General features: G+C 39.4%; 1 protein-coding gene across 3 annotated transcripts in view; it reads left to right on the top strand.

Moving 5' to 3' along the window:
* LOC127572373 (tudor domain-containing protein 7-like) overlaps window positions 1–17721 on the top strand; it is a 107116-nt gene that overhangs the window by 42663 nt on the left and 46732 nt on the right. For all 3 annotated transcript variants that reach the window (XM_052019558.1, XM_052019557.1, XM_052019556.1), the window contains exon 6: window positions 9348–9568. In XM_052019558.1, coding sequence (XP_051875518.1) covers window positions 9348–9568 — 221 coding nt within the window. The remainder of the gene's footprint in view (window positions 1–9347; window positions 9569–17721) is intronic.

Raw genomic sequence — 17721 nt, 5'->3', positions numbered from 1 at the left:
GCAGAGGAGAAGTGGGAGGGTAGTGAATATTGAAGGGTCAAAGGGAGGATGATTTCAAAAGGGCAGAAAGTAATGTTAGATGTCCATTCAATCACAGAGTACCATTCAATGAAAAGACTAACTTTCGGCTATAGTACATCAGTACATAAACAGAAAATTTTTCAAATTGTCTTGTGGCTATGTGAGACATAACTATTTTTAAAACTGCTGTGCACAACTTGCATGTTCTGTGGATGGTTAATTACGTATATGCTAGGGCATCCATTCCAAGTGTTCATTTGTTTTATCCGTAAGACACTACTTAAACATGCTCATTATTGCGCTGCATCTTTGTCTTCTGTAAACACAATGATCTTGTATCTCAAACTTTAAGCTGTCTTAAGTTGCACTTTGCATTAATGTTTCCATGTAACAAGTTATCAAGTGAATGCAATATATCAATTGTGAGGCTTTCAAAAGCTTTTCAGTTTCCCATGTTTAAGTGGATAGAAAATAAGTTTGATTTTAATGAGTACATCTACCTCCTTTCAGTGAAAGAGTAAATGTGAGGAGTGAATGAGTAATATACTCTTCTGCCTCATCCTAGGTCCAATAGCTCTGATCTGTTCTTTGGCCTTCCAAAATGATTAGTTTGCTTTGTATTTACTGATGTTATGAAAAGAAGCCTAATGGGACAATAGTACAAAAGAATAAAGTGACAGTGCTCCATTTCTCATAATGGACAACTATGACTGGTATATCTTGGTGATTAAACTTAATTCTTTAAACCTGTGCTCCAGAACTAGTTGTACCTCTAGCCAAGCTGTAGCAGTACAGTTACAACACTGGCAGCTACCAATTCATGTGGAAAATTGCCCAGGTAGATGCTGTTTACAAAAAGTAGGGCATATTCATTCCTGCTGAGTCTATTCTCAATCATCAAAGGGATCGAAGCACTCATAGACAACGCTATAAAGTAGCACCAATAATGTAATAGAACTGAAGCCCAGTTTGGGTTTTGCAGGACCACTTGGATCCAAATGTCAGCACACTGTTGGCCCAAACATGGATCAAAGAGCAGAATTCCAGAGCTGAAGTGAGAGTCACTGCCTTTGACAGCACCTGACTGAGTAATAAACTTGAAGACAATGGACATGAAAGGGAAAACACTTAAGTGGTTGGAGTCAAACCTGATGTTAAGGAATGTGGTTGTTGGAGGTTAATTATCCCAGTCCTAAGGCATCACTGTAGTTCCTCAGGGTAGTTTCCTCAGCCCAACCGTCTTCAGCTGTTTTGTTAATGACCTAATTCTCCATCATGAGGTCAAAGGCAAGGATGTTTACTTGTGCACTGTTCAGTCTTGCTGCATCTCAGCAAATGAAGTAGTCCATGACTGCATGCTGCACGACCAAGTTAACATTTGGGCATGTGCTAATGAATGACAAGTAACATTGATGCCAGAGATTTGCCTGGCAATGACCATCTGCAATAAGAGTCTGGCCATCTTTCCATGGCATTCAAAGGCATTGCTATTGCTGAGACCCCATCAATATCTTGCAAGCTGTCATTGACCAGAGCTCAACTGGACAAGTTACTCAAATACTATGGCAACAAGAACAAGTCTGGGTATCTAGCTATTGCCACTCTAGGTCATTTCTTCATCTACAAGGCACAAGTCATGAGTGTGATGGAATACTCTCCACTTGCCTGGATGAGTACAGTGCCAGCAACTCTGAAGAAGCTCAACGCCACCAGGACAAAGCAGCCTGGGTGACGGACATCCTATGAACCACCCTCAATATTCATTCCTTCCACTAGCAGCGCATGGTATCTTTTCATTTTGAAAATCACAGTGGCATCTTTTGTATCAAGTTCCAGTTTATTATTGTCATAGGCATACATATGCAGGGTATAAATGCCATGAGAAATGGCTTTTTGCAGCAGAACATGACAAGATGAGGACAAATAAGTTAACAAGCTTAATTTAACATAAATTATATATAATTTACAAAATAAATGTCATGACACCAGCACAAGATAGAATAAAAAAATACTGTCAGAGGTAATATTAAGGTTTCTCAGGTCAGTTCATGATCCTGATGGTAGTAGGGAAGAACCTCTTATTGAACCTTGAGGTGTGGGCCTTCAGGCTCCTGTACCTCCTGCCTGATGGCAACATCAAGATGAGGACATAGCCCGGATAGTGGGGGTCCCTGATGATGAATGCTGCCTTTCTGAGACATCTACCAAAAAGGCAAAAAGAGCCAACAGTTAATTTCTCACTAAAAAGATGGCCGTGCTTGCTTTGTACAGTACTGGCTTGACACCATAAGTTTTGTCCTTGTTTCCTGGGGTTGGAATTGAACCCTGTACATTTTGACTGTCTGACAAGAATTTGACCACGAGCTATGGCTGACGTGGCAAACCATGGTCAAATAATTGAATTAAGTTCCTAATTTTACATCAAAGGTGATTCTGGTGATATCAAGAAATTAAGCCTGACACCGATTTATGTAGTGTTTTCCCTGAAGTTCAAAATCTAGTGCTTATGTGGGGAGAAACCACAGATTAACACTCAAGTCCAAAGGACATGGTGTATGTCAATGGCAGGAGCATTCAGCCATCTATTTATGAATATTCCATAACCACCTGAATTGCTATCAGATGATGTCCCTCGTGACTAAACAGATCACAACTTCAGGATAGCTGCAGCTGTTTTCTGTCCTACCCCTGTGTGTCCACCAGTGTCCATCTTAAGCATGAGGAGTTTGTTGGTTTCTTTGTCAATGAGACATAAAGCAGCTCTTTAACTGCTTCCCTTTTCTACAGGTCACTGGGTCAAACCTTCCTGCAGACTCTTTGTCCTCCTTTCTTCCACAAGACCTGCACCTTCATTGGGCCCCATTTCCAATAATTTCCTTTTCTGGCCAGTGTGATGTCTGTTTTTCCCCAGTTGGCACCTTGCTTTTAGCATTGTACTACTGGTATGCACTTCTCATTAAAGTAGGGTAGGTCCCCCATATATGTAATGGGGGAATGAAGAAATAGAATTCTGCTGCTGCCCACAGGTCCTCATGATGTCCTATTTTGAGCTTCTGAATCTATCTCGTATAGTAGTGGGTAGTGCCACATAACCCAATGGAGAGTGTCTTCATTGTGAAGGTGGAACTTCATCCACATTAAGGAGTGTTGGAATGATGTGAACTAGGAATTCTGTCATGGATTGATGCATTTGTAACCGCTAGATTGAGGATGAGATCAACTGGATTTCTCCCTCGTGGTTTATGCAATACCTTTCTCGGTCTAGAGTCACTGTGCGAAGGACGTGAAGACTTTGGAGAAGGTGGTCAGGAGGTTCAGCAGGATGTTGCCTCTTCTGCAGTGCATTAGGTATAAGGAGAGGTTGGACAAGTTTGGATTGTCAGAGGCTGAAGAGTGCCCTGAAAAATGTATAAAATTGAGAGGTATAGATATGACCATGGTCAGAGTCTTCACCCAGGGTGGAAATGTCAAATACTAGAGAGCATAGGTTTAAAGTGAGAAGGGGAAAGTTTAAAGGAGAAGTGCAAGGCAAGTTTTTGTTTACAACAGGGTGGTAGATGCCTGGAAAGAGCTGACAGGGAGGCGGTAGAAGGAAATACAATAGCAACATTGAAGAGGCATTTAGGCAGGCACATGAACAGGAAGGGATTAGAGGAATACGGACCATGTGCAGGCAGATTGGATTAGTTAGATTGTCATTATGGTCAGCACAGACAAGGTGAGCTGAAGGGCTTGTTCCTGTATTGTACTATTAGGGGATAGGTGAAGGGCAATTGGAACCTAATGGTTCCCATTATCACCTTCCTGACTTATTGGATTCCAGCACTGGTAGCCTTTGTTCCTGTTTGTCACACTCCTAATGTCTCCACCTTCACTGTCCCCTCTGTGCCAACTGCCTCAATCCAACATCCACTTCTGTCTCCCAACTCTACTCCTCCCTCTTCCCTATCTGGCTTGATCTGCCAATCATCTTTCACCCCTCCTCAGTCAACCAATCACCTACTGGCCCCTCTCTCACCACCCCCCCCCCTCTTTATATTCACCTTTTTGCCCTTCTACTTTTAATGCTTTTTAGGGTTTCAACCCAAAATGTTGACAGTTTCTTCCCCACCCCCCAACAGATGCTGCTTGATCTGCTGAGTTCCTGCAACAGATTGTTGCTCCAGATTCCAGCACCTGCAGTCTCTTGTGCTATTTGGTTCGTCTGCAAGGCATCTTTCCCAATTTATGTACACCTCTCCAGATATTTAGTGAGGTTAATTTTGCAGGGTTGACAAGTTTGGGTGAGCTCTTGTCCTAGGGTTTCATTCTTTATTTTTGATGCAGTGATTTAGTGCAAATGGGTGATCTTCTGAACTGATTTGGTGTGGAGTGACATATGGGCTAATCTGACTTAAAATAGCAGATTTTCTTTTCTCAGGAACATTGAAACAAATGGGTTGTGCACCAGTCTGATAGCTTTATGATCACCATCACTAGTTAATTTAATTCCATGTTACTTAATTGAATTTAAGTTTCCTAGTTGCCATGCAAGGAATAGAATTTGTGCCCCTGAATCACTGTTTAGAGGTTTAAATCACTAGTACAAGTTCACTGTTACCTTTTTTAACTATAATTATCTCTGAAGTCCACATGATCTTTGTGACAAGATCAATGTATTTCAATGTTTAAAGTTTATTTAATACAATTATATATAATATATGCAGTTCTGGTTGCCTAGCTATAGAGGAAGGATGTCATTAAGCTGGAAAGGGTGCAGGGAAGTCTCATAAGGATGTTACCAGGACTGGACTGCTTGAGTTATAAAGAGCAAATGGACAGGCTGAACTTTCCTCCCTGGAGCAAAGGAGGCTGAGGGGTGACTTCATAGAGGTTAACAAAATAATGGAATGAATAGGGATGTCAGTCTTTTACCTAGGGTAGTGGAGTCTAAAACTAGAGGGCGTAAAATTATTGTGAGAGGGGAAAGATTTAAAGGGGACCTGGGGGGCAATGTTTTCACACAGGGTGGTGAGTATGTGGAACGAGCTGCCACATTTTTACAGGTACTTAGGAAAGGTTTAGAGGGCTATGGGCCAAATGCAGATAGGCAACTTGCTTAGCATGGACAAGTTGGGCTGAAGGGCCTGTTTCTGTGCTGTTTAACTCTGATTCTATAAAGAAATGTCCCAAAATGTATCAAAGCTGTCAAGTTGAAGAAAATTAGATGCAAGTAGCATAAGGAGATTTTGTGCATAGTGACCAAACACTTGGTGAAAGGTTTTAGAGAATTTTGTTAAAGTTAGGGTTAGCAGCTTCAGTTCAAAGAAGAATTTCCATAGATTAGGACTGCATAGCTGTAAAATTGTAATCATAAGGCATTTTTGGGAGGTTTGCCCAAGTAAATTAAAGGTTAAAGAAATGTGTAGCTCATACGTAAATCACACAAGTGCTGATGTTTTGGTTAACTGCTATCACGATTTTTGGTATGGTAGTTATCTGAAGAGATGCTGCAGAACTATGACGTTGTAAATGCTTCTTTGTTGATTAAATGTGGTATCTTTGTTATTTGCAATTGATACTTTGGAAGCAAATATACGTGCCTGTCTTCATGAAAGAAGATGCACAAAACCTCCCAGAAATGCTGAAGAACCAAGGGTCTTGTAACGAGGAAGTAAAAGGTATTAGTAGAGGAGTACTACTGGAGAAGTTAATGAGCCTGAAAACTGATGGATCTCAAGGACCTGATAAGCTTCATCACAGACCTCTGAGAGAGGTAGCTGTGGAGTTATTCTAAAATTCTGTAAATTGAGGTTTGGTTTTTGCAGATCAGAGGTAATAATTTGAGAGGGAAAGCAACCTATCCATTTGCCTGGTAGTTGATAAATGCTGAAGTGTATAATAAAGGATCATGCCAAGATAATTAGAAACCAATAACATCAATGAGCAGAGTCAACATGGATATATGAAAGGAAAATCACATTTAACTAAACTGCTGGAGCCTTGATAGATCCAGTGGGAGGAATCAGTGGAAGTGAGGGTATTTGGAATTTCTGAATGCTTACAATAAGGTTGCATAGTAGATAAGTGAATAAGTTTGAGTATATGGAATTGGTGGTTATATTAGTGTGGATTGCTTTGGTTAAGAGAAAACAGTTAGAATAAATGGATCCTTAGGGTTGGCAGGCTGTGACTAGTAGAGTACCACATGGATCAGTGCTTAAGTGAGAATGTGATTAGTGATAAGGATGCTAAGAGGCTTCAAGAGGATACAGAGATGAGTAACTGCTCAACAACATAGCAAGATGGTGCACAATGTGGAAAATAAGAGACTATCCACCTTAGAAGAAGAAAAGAGATTGCTAATTTCTCACCATTTACAAAAAAAAATGCTGATGTTCAAAAGGATCTGTGTGTCCTTGTAAACAAGTCACCATAAGAACTAATACTTAAGAAAAGACAGGTGGGTAAACAGCATGATGCAAGTTAGGATATAAGCAATGCAATTTTGGATGACCGAAAGTTTACCAAGGACACGGTGGGAAATAAGCCAGGAGAACATTGAAACAGTAAAATATAGAATTAAGTGTTGATAAACTCAGGCCTGCAGAAGTGAAAGTAGTACTTTAGGCAAAGGGAGGGATGTGGTATTGGAAGTTCTACTCAAATGGTATAGATGCAAGTATTTTAGTTTGGGGTCAAACATCTGCCATGGAATGGAATGGGACTGGAAGTTTAGGTCTGTTGTGGGAGGTGAAAATGCAGGTTTTGGTCTTTCTGATAGTAAATTGGGGGATGTTTCTGCTCAACCACAATTTGGGCAAGAAGTCTGACAAATGAGGCAGTGCAGATAACATCAAATGAATAAAAAGATGAGCAGTTCAAAGGATAGTCCTTGGATTTAAGAGAGAAGGATTTGAGAATGGGAAGAAAAGGAACTGCAACTGATTCTCCAGCAATGTGGTCTTGTAAAAATGGAACTAAGCACGCGTTGTCTTGCCCATCTTGAATAATGGACAGGATATGGAGGAGGAGGATGTGGTCAACCACGTAAAAAGTTGCAGACATTGAGAAGGAATAGTTTATTCTGCCATAAGGCACATGGAATGTAATTTATCACTTTTGACTAGAAATTGTCTCTGCCACAGCATTGAAACAGAAACTTGATTAAAGAATTCAAATATGTAGAATAGCACATTTGTGGACCTGGAAGAGAACATTTGAAGTCTTGGGATGTGAGCCTGTATTTTTTCAATCTACCTCTTCACTTCTCTTAAGCCCACTTCCCCCCTCCCATTTACCATCTCATTGGGAATGTCTCAGTCTTCATTATTTCCTTCATTTAAACTTTAGGAGGACTAAAATCATTTGCTTTGGCTCCAGCAACTGACTGCATACCATGATTATTGAATTGTCTCCCAGATCTGGAAGCATCTCCATTATGCAGCCAGCCAAGTTCTACTTCTAACATTACCTGTCTTAGTCAGCCCATTCTATGTTGAAACTCTCATGTTGGAGACAGTGGATGTTTAATTAACTTGTTCCTCATAATAATAGGGTTCCCAGCATTCATATTATAATACATATGGTGAACTTGCCTAAGAATCAACACATTCAGTGGAGTTGTTGACTACTCTGGCCTTGATGAATTTCCAAGTCTCTTCCAACAGCCACGTGTTGCTGTATATTTTTTCCTGATGTTTGTTTTAGTTGCTCTCAATGTTCCTTTCTTATTCCTTTTAAATTACATTTATATTCTGCTTAATTCCTTGGCCAAATCCTTCAGATGAAATTGGTTTCGTGGAAATTCAAGAACATTTTCACTGTTTTGTGAATGTTAGTTTTTCATCACTCTGCTTTCTTCCTTTGGCAAATGTTTACCAGGTGGCCTTTGAGCATCATTGTTTAAGTATAAATTCAACCACCCTCACCTTTGAAGACCTGTCTTTTATTTGCTGTTAGCTTCACAAATACTCTGAAAGATACTGCTCTATCTGCACCCTTGCTCTAATTTGTAAGGATTTTTGCAGGATCTGTTAATATTAATAGGATATTAGATATGTTGGCAAGATGGTTTCTGATTTTAAAAAATTAATGTAACAATAAAATAGTAGTGCAACTTGATTCATTGATCATAGCCAATGTCTTAGCCAGCCTATCATAGCCATTTCAATGTTGTTCTGAGCTTTCTATCTTCCATATTAAGCAAACTTAATTTCTTCCAAAATCCTCCTTTTCACCCATGTCATGTTTTTGCTAAATGTACATTGGCTCCCAGTCACTAATCTTTAAAGGAACATTACACTTTTATAAAGTCTTTCAGACTTCAGGATATGCGAATTCATTTTGGAGCCAATGGGTTTTCAAATCTAATAACTATTTTAAGAAATATGGCAGCTAAGTTGTGTACCGCTCTCTCCTATGAACAGCGGTTTGATAGTCTTGTTTGAGGAATGTTCAGTGAAGGTAAATACTGGCTCGGACAATGGGGGAAAAGTTCTTGATTTTCAAGAGCACCAATTGGACCTCATACATATACAAAAAAAGACTCATTGAGGAAAGGCAGTGTCACAGAACCTTCAAATCTGCATTATGGTTCTCACAGAATTCTGTGCTTGAAGTATCTGTCCCTCTGCCTGCCTCTCATCCACAGCTGTGCATGTCTGTCTTTCTAGGCCCCAGACATGGAATATGCTCTAGCCCTTCCACTTCCTAGGAGTTATAAAATCTCTGCTCGTTGACCAAACATTTGGTTGCTCCCAATTTTTCTTCCTTGGATTCAACATTTTTTTTTCCTTTTTAAATCTTAAGAATTTGCGTGACCATTCTCATGTTTCATTGCAATCATTTTTTTTGATAGGGTGGTGATCATGTCCTTAATGTAGATGTATAATGATGGATTTAGTAATTCACATTGTAGTCAGACTTTTGCACTTACTGGATGAAAATAATATTGAATTTTGAAAGGTTCATTGAATTGATGCTACACACTTTGAACCTCATTTTACTCTTGGATGAGTGGATTTTAATAATGAAGTTTCTTTTAACCTACACTTTGTTTAAACTTGTGCAGTTTTGATAAGTTGGCCAATAAAGCACTGTGTGCAAAGTTAGTTACAATCGCCCAGATTGTTGTTTCATCCCTATGGAATCGAGGCTTCTAGTGCAGACTGGCAATCAAGGTGAAGTGACTGGCCTGCACTTTGCCAGTGTAAGCCCCAATAGCTCAATATAACAATTTTATTGAATATTAATTATAACAGCCCATATCATTGGTCCTGTGATTTTTGGTTTAGTAAAGGCAGCTTATTGTGGGTTTTGATAAACTCTCTTTTTCAAATTTGTAGCTGTTTGGAGTGATGCCGTGGATACGGGAAAATATGATTCATCAGCTCTTCAGTCAAACTACAATAGTGAGTTGGTGCAGTCTCGACTGAAGGAAATCATGTGCAAATATACCAATGGAATTTGGTTCTCAAAATTGCCACAATTGTACAGAAAGATGTTCAATGAGGATCTCCAGCAAGATGTTTTAAAGCAGTTAGAACATTGGACCCATGTGTGCACAGTGAGTGGGTATTATAATATCAGACAAATCATTCCAAAAGAGAATTTTGAATGCGTTTTACAAATTTTATACTTGCTTATCTTTTTTCCTCACTCTACCTCTTTCTTATCCATCTACTATCCTTCCATGTTCTTGCCAGTTGTTATGGGCTGGGAGGAGGGAAGAATTAAAATCTTTGCATAATCTTGAGTGGTAGATTTAATAATTGAATTTTTATCATCACTAATGAGTTCATGAGAATAAGCTGACTGAGAAATGTGTACTGAAATCGGTCAATGATTGCTGCTTAATGTTTATTGGAATAGTTTTTGAATAGCAAGTTTTTAGGTCTGTAATCAGCTTGCAAATATATAGCTACTTTAATGTAAATAAGCTTACAAGGCTGTTTTGAAGGGAACTTTGTGCAATTAGCATTTGATGAGGGTTGAACTTTTTTTAAAAAATTAATTCGGTTTGGTTCTTTATCAAGATTTTTTTGTTTAGCAAAGTTTTTTTTAAATTATTAAAAGTTTAGACAATTGGTGGTGATAATAAATAACGTAAGCATATTCAATGTTATGCAGTGCCCCTCCCCCGAACTACTTGAAATCTAGTTTTTGTCTATCCCCACCTGCTCATGCTCAATACTACCTGTCACTTCAATGACCAGGCATTTTATTTTATGCAGACAAATGTGAGATTGGCTAATATTTTGTGCTTAGTCAGAGTTGTACAGCACAGGAACAGATTTTGTTGCTCATCTACACCAATTCCAAATGCTCACAAAGGTTCTTATCCTTCTATGCCTTGCCTAATCAAGTACCTGTCTAAATGACTCTTAAATGAAGTGATTTGTATTTGATTTCACTTCCTCAGAGCATTCCAGGTAACAACCGCTCTGTATAAGAGAAAAACTTGCCCCTCAGATCCCCTTTAAATCTCCTTCTCACCTTAAACCTGTGCTTTCTTGTTTTTGATACCCCTACCACGGGGAAAAGATTCTGACTGTTTACCCTATTTATGGCTCTTAATTTTATATACCTTTTGTCATGTCACCTTTTGGCCACCTTGGCTCCAGGACAAAGAAGCCCAGCCTATCCAATCTCTCTCCATAACTTGAGTCCTCCAATCCAGGCAACATCCTGGTGAATCACCTCTGCACTCTGTTCAGCACAACCACATCCTTTCTTTAGTGTGGGGACCAGAACTGCACGTAGTGTTCCCAAGTGCAGTCCAACTAGTGTTTTGTAAAAGTGCAACATAATGCCAACTTTCATATTCTATACCCTTACCTATGAATGCAAGCATGCCATATGCTGCCTTCACCACCTTGTGTACCTGTGTTGCCACTTTTGAGCACTATGGACTTGAATCCCAAGGTCCCTCTGTTCATTGACATTCCTTAGCGCCCTACCATTTATTGTATATACCCTATGCCTATTTTGACTTCACAGAATGAATCTCCTCGCACTCGTTGGGATTAAGCATCTCCCAATGCTCTGCCCAATTTTCCATTTAATCTATATCCTGCTGTAGCTTAAAACAACGATTAGTTAGTTAATGGTTTTAAAAACTGAAAGTTTCATTCTCTACATATTGAGAATAGTAAAACTCTGATAATCTGGCATCTGATTGTTCTGATGGTTTGGCATCTGGTTCATTCGTTGGTCTGGAATGTGAGCCTGGGATCCAGAGTGCGAGTGATTGTGCGGCAAGAGCTGAGGGCCTGGAGTGCGGCCGGAGACAGACGTTAGAGTCGAGAACGTGAGGGATTAGGGATGTGGAGAGGTTTTCAACTGGAGCTGGGGTCTGAAGTGTGTGTCTATTTCCCACTCCCTTTAAATTCACTGGGTTCACTGGAATGTTTATTATATTATTGTGTAACATTTAAAAAAAAATGAAGTATTCTGTATGACAATAGGAGTAACATCCAATAGTCTGGAAAATGCTAATCTGGCACTATCAATGTCCCAAAACTGCCAGATTATCAGTGATTTACTGTATTGCGAAGTCCACCAATAGGTCAGAATGTTGCTGAGTACTAATCTATGTGTAATAAAATGGAATCTTCCTGATGGACAACAAAGAAATCTTGTACTTAACATTTTCTTGGTCTTTTATAATAAGTTATTATGTTGTTTTGGTTTATTAGCAGCATGCTTGCACCTTTACAGATTGGATACATCTAGAAAAATTTTTAAGCCATTCATTCTTGTTTAGCAAATCTGAAGAAAATGTGCAGGTTAACTCCACAGCAATTCCAAAGGATCCCTCGGCAAAAATAGGCAATGGCATAACTTCAGTTATATCAAAAATCCTTCAAATATGGAGGAGAGTGGTTTGAATCCTGTAGATTGTTGCTATTAATACAACAATAATGCCCAAGGACATTTTTTTTAAAGAGCCCTGTTTTGAGGGGATTAACACAATATTTGGTTCAATGGGCAATAGGTAAACAACCAGCAATTTTTCCTTGTATTGGAGTAAAAAGTGAAAATGACTTTCAACCTTGTTACATTTAAATTACAAGAGTGAAAGTGAGATTCTTGTGTTTTGTTTGAATATAATCATGTATATAATATGTCTGACTAGAGCCTATCAGTATAAGAAATTATCATCTGCACAAGAGCATGCAACACAAAAATGACTTGCATTTATATAATCCTTGATCACATTGTCGGTGTCCCAAACTGCTTTGCTTCTGAAGTTTCAAACTTACTTTTTGCCTCAAATTATTTTAATTTAACTTGTTTGATTTAAGAGTAGTTGTATACTTTCGAACGTTTTCCACAGTCATGCTGATTTTATGCACAATGTGTTCTATTAAATGGGAAATGAATCTTTGCCCAGGAAACCATTTTTTTCATTTTAGTGGGAGGAATGGGACCTTTATCATTCTTCTGGGCATGCAGGCAATTTTACTTTAATATAATGTTTTATTCTAATGTGGTTTAAACCCACAGTGTTCTAACTTGAGTGCAACCGATGCAAACTGACTTTAAATTAGGAAAGGCAACTATATTTAGTTGACACAGTTACTGTTAGCAAACAAGTCTCCTATTGCGGATTGCTATAGATATCAAAGACAATCAGAATGTCCAGATTTGTCTAAATTTTCCATGGTTATCAATTTGGTGAGATGTAGGTTTTGTGTGCCTATTATCAGCAAGGCTATTTAAGAGTTTCTCAATATCTCTGTTTCCCCAACTGAATAATGTGTTTATTCAAATTGAATAGTGGGTTTACGTTGCATGAATGAGACTACAGTTCCTCCAACTTTAACTGCACATGTTTTACCCAGGTTACACCACCAAGGTTGCTGCTTGAAAATGCTTCTTTAAGTATCACCCTGAGAGTAAGCATCAGGTGTGACAAGTTGTACCCAGCAGGATCATGAACCACTTGATCAACAATTGACCTAACAAAAAGTATTGTAGTCAAATATTGCAAGCAGAAGTTGTTCCTTGTGAATACAGTAACTACAACTGTGCTTTTGCTATTTTCATACAAGTCAGGTGTATGGATGCATATTCTCCACTTTGCCTGGATGAGTGCAGCACCAACACTTGCAGCTTGACACTTTTTTTTCCAGGATCTGTGTATTGGTGGCAATGCCAGCATTTAGTGCCCAACCCCAATTGCCCCTTGAGCTTGTTATGACAATTGGTATTTCAGAGGGCATTTTTAAGAGTCAACCACATGAGGTTGATTTAGAGTCACATGTAGGCCAGACCAGGTGAACCAGATGGGTTTTTACGAAAATGTTTTTTTTGTGTGGTAATTAACGATGGTCACAAATTCCAAACTTAAATTCCACAACTGGCTAGAAGGGATTTGAAGTTCAATCTCTGGATTGAAAATCCAGGCCCCTGAGTTACTCGGATGATAACTCGATCACTGCGTCACCACCTAGGATAAAACCTCCTGCTTGATTGCCACATCAACAAATACCTTGTGTTTACTCCCTCCTGATTGATTTGCTGCAATGTACACAGTTTGTCTACAAAATGCACTGCAGAAATATATCAAGGTTTCTTCAATAGTACTTTCAAACATAAGCAATAGAAGCAGCAGTGTGCCATTTGGCTCCAAGCATCTGCTCTGCCATTTGGCAAGATCAGCATTTATCTTTTTATCTTTATCATTTCCTTCCACTAACCCAAATCCCTTGATGCTAAAAGATCTTGCTATGTCTACTACAAAAAAGAACAAAGGCAGCAGCCTTTGCGAAGACCATTATGTGCAAATTCCTCTCCTCTCCTGACATTGACATTTATTCATACTTTGTTCCTTGGCTGCTATTTTCCCTGTTCAGGTTGTCACAGTTCACAAAGGTGGCTTCCTACCATGTATACTCAAATAATTATGGGTGCTCACTTCCCAAAACAAAATAAAACACACTTCAAGAACACTAACATTTTTTCCAAAAAAATTAACTCCATGACCATGCACTTTTTCAAATGCCGTTCATCTCATCCTGCTACTACTCCCCTGAGCTTTAGTAGCTGTACTAATTTGTCATTTTGCATCATTCTATTGCTTGATAGTATATATTTTACTTCAGCTTTTAAGAGTGATATTCCACCAAAGATTTTGTATATATCCAGTGAAGGAAACTCTTGTGTTGAGGTATTGTGAGCAAGTATTTCATGTGAACAGGTTTCCAGCAGGCATTGCAATTTTGCCTTTAACTGTGCTGTGTGCAAAAACAACGTCACAGTGATTGACGGGAGAATCTAAGGCAATCGATTATAACAAAACCTGCATTGTACAGCTGTGAATGTAGAATCTTGCTGAAAGTGTATGAAATCTGTAAACAATGGCTACATATTTTTTGAATGTGGTGAGTTGACAAACTATTCCTGTAACAAATTTGATGGGTGTGTGTGATGTGGTATTAATTGATAGTATTTTAAGCATTTTTTTTACACATAGCTTCTTTAAATGATGCTCACATGCAATGAAGACTTTTCCGGCAATTTTCCATGAGAGTTCATGTTACAAGTAATTAAAGCAAATATTTTTCATATGTAATTTGGAAAATGAAGGAGGACTAATTTGGGGGAAAAAAAACTAGATTGGCTGCATTGTTTTTAGTCATCACCTTTTTATAAAAATATATGCTAAATCCAAGTTTTTGTTCACCATTAGTTAAATATGTAATAGATAAAAATAGTAATTGGTTCTTAGTACATTGTATTACTGTTTAAGCTGCCTACACCCTAATGGCTGAAGTGTGTTCTGCTACTGCATCCGAGTTTAAACAAGGCTATTAATCCATCTGACTGGTAGTTCTTTGTGCTTAATTACATGCTATTAATTATCCAGATTCAATGCCATTACCTGTGCAGCTTTTTTGTTACTTCATTTATATTTAGCTAGTCCTTGTCATTGATTTTATTTGTCTACATCTTAATCCTTGTCTTTGCTTCAGGGGAGCCATTTCAGTTTTAAATATTTTCAGTTCTCCAGAAGCTTCAATACTTAAATACGATAAGGAAAAGTGATGTGTTAATGTTTTCATGATGTAATATTTTAGCAAAAGAAATTTGTCCTCTTATTTTGAGAAAATGAGAAGCTCCTGATGCAATGCAAATATTGAGGAGAGTAGATATGCATGACCCCAATGATTTAGCAAATTTGTCCAGTGCGCTACTCTGCCATATCTAATTGAAATTCCCGGTGACTGATAAATTGGCTGATCTCTGCAATGGTTCTACAGTTAAATGTAGCCTTCAAGTAGGTGTCAGGGGATGAATCTGGGGACTGTGGGTAAGGGGAAAAAAGATATCAGCAGTGTTCCCATTATCAATTAACATATGCTGAAACTGCAAGTATGTGAATTTCAGGGGAGGATTGGGATCAGATTTGGATGTAATTTCAATTACTGTTTAGGTAATAAGCCCTTAAGCAATATACTAAATAGCTATGATTGTCCATAATACTCTACTCAAAAAAGACTAAGTGACATCAGAAGGGAGGGGGAAACAAAAGTAAGGAAAGAGAATAGGGAGAAGAACTGAGAGGTGTGAGATGAGTGAAATCTGGTAGTAAAGGTTAGGTTTACAATCTTTTTAAAAGCTGTAGGTCATAACAAAAAAATAAAGCACAAAGAAGATCATTTGAGTTACTGACATTTGTTACAATACGAGTAAAGAAAAACTGCAGATGCTTAATCTCCAAATATGAGAAAAGCTGGAAGTGAAAAGTCAAGTAGTATATGTGGGGGGTGCAGAAGATTAATTAAAATTCCAGGAACTGCAAGGCGAGGATATGTAGTGCCCTACTTGTGACATTGCAGTGCTTGTTCACTTCAGCTACTGATCCCTGTATTTCAAAAGGTCACCAACATGCCTTGGTGCTCTGGCCACTTGGCCCTTCACTGACTATTGCAAGTTACCACAATTAATAGAATGGAAATATTACTTTTCCACAATTTTATCAGATTTGTGTGAAAATCAGCTGCATTTTTTTTGAAGTTCATCCCATAACTAAGATGGGGCCTTAATGGTAAGCAATTAGTTTACTGTTAGGAAAGTAGAAAGATAAACAAAAGGAGAGAGATGGAGCCTCTGGATTGATTGAACTATAATGTACTTAAGAGAGAAATGTTATTTCATATAACAGTTTATTAATAGTTAAACATGTAAGGTCCAAGTAATGATATGTCATCTTCTGATGCAGATTTCTTTTCTCCATTGTTATCTGGTTAACCCTGTCTCTAAAAGTTTCTGATAGACTTGTTGATTTGAATAAGATATGCTAAAACCAAATCCTGGAAATGATGGAAATACTCAGCAGGGCAAGTTCCATCAATGGGGAAACAGTTACGATTTTGTTAAGGTGCCTTTTGTTTTAATCAGCACACAGTCATCAATTGGACTGATTAACCTGAATACACAAGAGACTGCAGATGCTGAAACCAGCAGCAAAAAAAATTGCTGGAAGGACTCTTGTTGGGCAGCATCTGTGGATGAAAAGGGGTGGTCGATGTTTCGAGTTGAGACCCTGCATCAGGACAGAGTGTAGGGGGAAGATGGTCAGTATACAGAACTGAAAGGGAGGAATGAGATGGAAGGCGATAGGTGGTCCTTCCCACTAGACCCTGCATCCAGCATATCCTTCGCCATTTCTGCCAGCTCCATTGGGATCCCACCACCAGTCACATCTTCTCCCTCTTCCCCACCCCTTTTCCCTTTCTGCTTTCCACAGGGACCACTCCTTCCCTGAAGCCCTCGTGTGCTCATCCCATCCCATGGCACTTTGTCTGCAACCACAGGAGTGCAACACTTGTCCTTTTCACCTCCTCCCTCACCACCATCTGGCAACCCTTCCAGGTGAGACAGCGATTCACATGCACCTCGGTCTGGTTTATTGCATTCGGTGCTCATGATGTAGCCAACTCTATATCAATGAGACCAAGCGTAAACTATATAGACTATTTTGCAGAGCCATCTTCAGCTTCTGGTCACATGTCACAGTTCACCTTCCCATTCCCACATTGACTTGTCTGTTCTCTGCCTTCTCCACTGCCATGATGAGGCCAAATGAAAACCAGAACAGCACCTAGTATTCCACTGGGGTAGCCTAGAATCCAATGGTATGAACATTGAGTTTTGCAATGTCGGGTATCCCACTCCTCCCACTCCCACCAATTCTCCCAGATTCCTTCCCCACTTCTGCCCCCTCTCACCCCCCCGATTACCAAGATTTATTATCCTCCCCCCACCTGATTCCATCAGCCCAACACCCACTTACCTTTTCCCTTTGGTCTCTCTACCCCCCCCCCCCCCCCCCCCCCCCCCCGGTTCAATTTTCTTATCCCCTCCTTTACCTGATTCCATTCACTCATCATCCCTCCCATATCTAGCTTCACCTTTCACCTATCACCTACCAGCCTCTGTCTCTTTTCCCCACCCCCACCCACTTCCAACTGCCTAATTTTTTTCCCTTATCTGTTCCACCTATTGCTTGCCAGCCTCTGAGTCTACACTTCCCCCTCCCCCGTCTGGTTTTATTTGCTCATCATCCCTCACCTCACTTGGTTCCACCCATCACCCACCAGCCTGTCTCACCTCTCCCTCACCTGTTTATACTGGCTCCCTTCCCTCTGCACCCTCGGTCCTGATACAAGGCCTCAACACAAAATGTCACCCATCCCTTTATCTCTACAG

The sequence above is a fragment of the Pristis pectinata genome, chromosome 7 (assembly GCF_009764475.1).
Source record: "Pristis pectinata isolate sPriPec2 chromosome 7, sPriPec2.1.pri, whole genome shotgun sequence".
Taxonomy (NCBI): Eukaryota; Metazoa; Chordata; class Chondrichthyes; order Rhinopristiformes; family Pristidae; genus Pristis; species Pristis pectinata.
This window is presented reverse-complemented; position numbering and strand designations above follow the sequence as displayed.